Source organism: Sphaeramia orbicularis, chromosome 3, assembly GCF_902148855.1.
Source record: "Sphaeramia orbicularis chromosome 3, fSphaOr1.1, whole genome shotgun sequence".
NCBI lineage: Eukaryota > Metazoa > Chordata > Actinopteri > Kurtiformes > Apogonidae > Sphaeramia > Sphaeramia orbicularis.
Window position 1 is genome coordinate 8,279,093 of NC_043959.1, and position 5,422 is coordinate 8,284,514.

Here is a 5,422-nt window from a genome sequence, read left to right on the forward strand (position 1 = left end):
CAACTTGGAGACCATTAAAACTACACTCTACTAAACAGACTTTTCCCAGATCCACTAAAGGCCTGAGTTACACTTAAGCATGTTTTGTTTTCAGGTTTTTGCTTTTCTAAATGACTGAATAAAATGGTTTGAAATTGTGCTAAATGATAAATTAACATTTTATAATTGAAAAATGTTACATTCTTCTCACAGATGGACCTACTGTCCTCATTTTCCTGCAGTTGAGTTTTCCATAAACTCAGAGAAAACACTAGAACCCAGAGTATCTCAGTCCTCTGAAAACCAAGGCAAAACACAGCTTGAAAATATAAAACCATGATATCAGCAACTATTTTCTTAATATATCACTTTTTTTTTTACAGCATTCCATCACCTGATCTTCTATCCAAGTCAATCCAGGCCTTATACACATGTCTGTTGATACATACTCATGGGGAAGAGAGCAGGAACTATCTGTTTAGAACGCTGGATGTTTATTGAAGTTGTATTTGTACGGTAATGTGTCTACCTACCCAGTGGCTGTAGCAGAATCTTGTATCTTTTATGACATTAATGTTCTGTGGTCAATGTCAAATTTTAATAATTTAAAAAATCATGTTTGTTTCTACAGTACCGTAAATGTCTTAATGCCTTTAATTAACTACTTCCGGTCTTTTTGTTATCTGTATATTTATAGATCACTGTTTTTGCAGCATCTTTAGTTTCTCTTTTTTCCAAATGATTATATCAGATGAGGTGATGTTCAAGGATGTTACATCTTACTGAAAAAGACCTGTACAATGTTTGCTCAACAAACTGCCTAATTTGTTTTCATGTGTGCAATGGGAAAATAATTACTTTACATTACTGATCCAAATGCATTTAATATTATGGTAACTGCTCATTATGATGTGTTCTGTGGCTTCTGAGTATAAGAAGACCCTACAACACAATAATACAAACAACACTTGCATAAAAGTATTTACAATAGAATTTACACTAAGTTTGATTTTCCAGGACATACATTACTTCTATTACTGTTATGACATTACTTTTTAATTTTATTGTTATAGAGCTAAAGGACAAAGTAATTATCCTCAGGGGATCAATGTGCATCTGAGTCTGAAAGCAGATGTACAGGGTGGGGAAGCAAAATGTACAATGAACATTTAATTGTTTTTTCTTAGCAGGCACTACATCAATTGTTTTGAAACCAATCATATATTGATGTCATAATCATACCTAACACTATTATCCATACCTTTTCAGAAACTTTTGCCCATATGAGTAATCAGGAAAGCAAACGTCAAAGAGTGTGTGATTTGCTGAATGCACTCATCACACCAAAGGAGATTTCAAAAATAGTTGGAGTGTCCATTAAGACTGTTTATAATGTAAAGAAGAGAATGACTATGAGCAAAACTATTACGAGAAAGTCTGGAAGATACTATTAAAGAAGAATGGGAGAAGTTGTCACCCGAAAATTTGAGGAACACTTGCGCAAGTTTCAGGAAGTGTGTGAAGGCAGTTATTGAGAAAGAAGGAGGACACATAGAATAAAAACATTTTCTATGATGTAAATTTTCTTGTGGCAAATAAATTGTCATGACTTTCAATAAACTAATTGGTCATACACTGTCTTTCAATCCCTGCCTCAAAATATTGTAAATTTTGCTTCCCCACCCTGTAAGTACTTAGTAAAGATGGTTGAACAAACTTTACCTGGATTCTAAGTAATGTCTTCTACTATGAAGGATTGTAGATTAATGTTCTGAGCTGAGATGGTACGGCCACTTGCAAATATTGCCTTTATTGATTTGTAAAGAAATAACATCAGGATTTTTAATCATGTGTCTCCAATTTTTACACTGAAATGAGTTACAAGCGATTCCCTTTGTAGGAAAATGAAGCCCACATTAGGATATGCAGTGTTAAAGGTCATGAAGTGATTAAGAAAAGGCTCAATTTGCACAGATATTTTATACAACATTTAATGGATTAAAACATTTAATTTGAGCAGAGATGATTGACAAACACTTCCAGTATTACTCCAAGACAAAACTTAATCAAAATGACTGCAGTTTCAGGCATTGTTCACAGAATGTTGTGAGAAATTAAACAGAACCATCAATGATGTCATCACTGCCACCTGTGCTTCACAAGCTGCTTAACATGAGAAATGTCCAGTTAGATAAACTAGACTATGGGAATTAAAGCTAAATGATGCAAGCAAAAAAAAAAAAAAAAAATCCCTTCAACATGCATAATTCAAAAATATGTACAGGAGTGTAGAGAAAGGCAGGTTTGAAGCCAGTCTAAAATAAAAACTACAGCCAGGTGCTTCATGTAAACCATGAAATGAAAAAAGAAAAAATTTAAAAAAAGGCACTTTACATCTAGTGAGGTAGGACTCCCGTTTCAGAAATCTGAAACTTTCAAGCATTACTCAAATGAAAAGCCAATATAGATTTAAAAGGCTTAAAAAAAAACAAAACAAAAAAAAAAAACACAACAAAACTTGATTAAAGTTTCCAGGAACCACATTAAAGCTGCATTTTACAAGCTTCAGTCTGCAGAGAAATGATGTATTTGGACCACAACGTGCATGTTTTGAAACAAAGTACGATAGAATTATTTTAAAAACATGTTTATTAAAATCTACAAGTTTATCCACAGGTATCGCTTAAAAAACAAAACATAAAGTGCAAGTAAAATGTCCATGTCAAAACAAGACAGGCCTCATTGTTTGTCCAGGAGAGGAGCTGCCATGTTCTTGATGACTGAAGACTTGAGCTGAGAAATGAGGCTGATTTTCATCAACTTGCTGCTTGAGTACTTTACCTTGACAGCCTGCAGGAGAAGAGACGTTAAACTCAAGCTCATGTCAGAAGATACATTTAGACTCATGTACTCACCTGGAACTTTGTTTTGCCCTCATTTACAGCCACAACATTTTTGGCGATGTGCTGCATGATGGGCTTCAGGTGAGCCTCATCATAGGTAGAGTAGTGCTGCTGAGAAGGAGACTGAGGAGACAGAAGAGACCAGTTAATATCGAAGTAGAGGACAGTTTTCTGCATTAAAAAAAGACCTTACTTTGATGCCAGTCAACCTACCCATGGTAGTTCATCTAGCAGCAGTTGAGAGAGGCAGAGTGAAGCGGCAGCAATCTCAGAAGGTCGATAGTGAACCATGTTGTAGTCAAGGAGAGTCAGTTCCATCAGATATTTGGCCAGTGTGTGTCTCTGGATGTCAGACTAACAAGATATTGAAAAGAATCTTTAGGGGAAAGCCACAAATCTTTTGAGCAGGTCAATATAGTTCTACTAGATTAATTAGCAGCTGACAGTAGATCAAGTATTGTAACATTCCTTGCATTTAAGATATCTGTTGTGTGCAGGACTCACATTGGCCACTTTTGAAGCCCTCCTGAGAAAGTGTAGAGGCACGGGACGTCCCAGCTGAAACTTGAGGCTCCTCAGGATCACCTGCTCCATATCCAGAATCTGAGACTTTGTGAAAGCATTGTCTGTGATGTAGGCAAAGTCTCCCACCTCTGGAGCATACATCTCCTCGTACTTGCAAGCCAACATCATGGCAGTGACGCCAACGAGCTGCAGCTTTCTACGAGAGACTCGCTGAACCTGCAGAAGACAAGAGGTGTAAGTCTTAAAGCATAGAGAAGAATATCTACACTAGTCCCATGAAACAGTTTGTACCTGGAGGAACCGATCCAGGATGGCAACTGTGAGGTACAGAGTCTCCTGCAGCAGCTGGAACCTGGAGTGAACCTGAACCAACCAGTCAACCAGAATAGCTCGCATGTGTCCTGTGATCTCATAACCCTGCATGTAGTTTTCTCGTACAGCTAGCTGGACCTAAGGAAACAAACCACGTTAGTGTAAAATGTAGAGTCCAAGCACAAAGTACACATGTAAGGAGGAGAAGCCACCTCAAGGATGTGTAGGTATTTGTAGATGTCTTTGACATATTGGGAGCAGAGCTGTGGAAAATCTCCATCCTGCTCATCAACATCCTCCACAGTGAGCAACGCCTCAGAGAAAGCCTGGCACAGCTCCTCCTCCTTCATGGGCATGTCAGCCGGCTCTTCTGTGACTTTAGCAGGAGCCGGAGGCACTTCAGAGACCTGGACCACTGGAGCCACTGACTGGACTGCAGGATATTTGGGATTTTGGGCAGCAGGCGGTTTAGCTGAGGCTTTGGTTGCTCTTCCCCTCTGAGAAAATGTGTTAGTCATACAAGGACACATTGAGAACCTAGTAATGTAAAAAATTTCAGAAACTGTTATTTAATGCTACTGATTTGCACTGAAGCATCAGCTTTTGAGAAAAAAGCAAGTAAAGTTCCAGGACGTCAGACACTTAAAGCTGAGAACTGAATGCAAATACTTGATTTTGAATAATTTGGATATTGAAACATCTGAAATACCCGGTGTGGCCTAATTTCAATACTCAAGGTCTTCTGTCAGTGCATGCAGCATTCATTAAAAAAAAAAAAAAAAAAAATCTCTCTATTGGTTGGTGTTTGGGAACAGAATCTGTATCTTACAATTGTTTCCCGATAACATAGGTTTAAAAAAAAAAAAAAAAAGTTATTAAAATGTTTGGGCGTGTTTATTTATTTATTTTTTTTGCACATTTAAATTCTCCTTGCACACCATTTTTAAATGACTGACTATCACAGTTACAAGGAAATACATAATGAGGCTAAAGGGTACGAGACAATAAAGACACTGTAGTTCAGTTTAATTCTTTCCATTGTGTAACCTTTGTGTTGACGGCTGCTAATGTTGCATTGGAGTTGGTCATCTCTCCCAGCGCCGCTCTCTTAGGACCAGCTGCCGCGGCTTTACCCATCCTCACTGGGTTGTTTGCAGCACCCAGCTGCTAAAAAAGAAACAGAGAGCGAACGGTCGTGTTAACAGCTGCATAGTTTACAAATCGCAGAGAAGCCGAGAGTCGAAGATACTGACAACGCTAACGCTACTAGCCAGTGAAGCTAACCTAACCATGCAGCAGTAGCTAGCCGAAGCTAACAGCTGTACAACAACAGGACAAAGTCAGTACAGTTTTACTCACCAGAGCACGGGCTTCCACAGAGGACATGTTTAAGGTCGGTAACCTAGTAAAATCAAGAGGAAGGAAACCAGGACAAGGCTCCAGAGACTCCTAAAACACCGATATATGAAGGTAAACAACAGTGAACTGACTAACGCCGAGTCTCTACGCTTTCAAATAGCGCTCCGTCAAATTTGATTGGATACAGGTTTTAGTCGGCCATTCCTGATTGGTCCACAGGGAGGCGTCTCGTCACCAATGACCTTTGACTAGGAAGTAGTTAATTATTATCGTAAATTTGTGACAGTGGTTTTCTAAGTTATATATATATATGTATATATATATATATATATATATATATATAT

General features: G+C 38.1%; 1 protein-coding gene across 2 annotated transcripts; it reads right to left on the minus strand.

The window, feature by feature from the left end:
* Window positions 1-2,062: 2,062 nt before the first annotated feature.
* Window positions 2,063-5,215, minus strand: ccnb2 (cyclin B2). Of its 2 annotated transcripts, none has more exons than XM_030160823.1 (8): window positions 5,079-5,215; window positions 4,767-4,883; window positions 3,932-4,216; window positions 3,699-3,857; window positions 3,387-3,623; window positions 3,096-3,236; window positions 2,895-3,005; window positions 2,063-2,829 (listed from the first exon to the last, which is right to left on the minus strand). In XM_030160823.1, exons 1-8 carry the CDS (start codon window positions 5,103-5,105, stop codon window positions 2,719-2,721), a joined length of 1,188 nt encoding a protein of 395 aa, XP_030016683.1. In that variant the 5' UTR covers window positions 5,106-5,215; the 3' UTR covers window positions 2,063-2,718. The 2 variants fall into 2 exon arrangements, with proteins under 2 accessions (XP_030016683.1, XP_030016675.1); XM_030160815.1 differs by having other exon boundaries at window positions 4,767-4,886.
* Between the last annotated feature and the right edge of the window lie 207 nt (window positions 5,216-5,422).

Coding starts and splice junctions, on each gene's coding strand:
- ccnb2 (XM_030160815.1), bottom strand. CDS start 5,105: ATGTCCTCTGTGGAAGCCCGTGCTCTG. Junction 4,887..5,078: donor CTGTGGAAGCCCGTGCTCTG/GTGAGTAAAACT, acceptor TTTCTTTTTTAG/CAGCTGGGTGCTGCAAACAA. Junction 3,237..3,386: donor GGGCTTCAAAAGTGGCCAAT/GTGAGTCCTGCA, acceptor ATATCTTGTTAG/TCTGACATCCAGAGACACAC.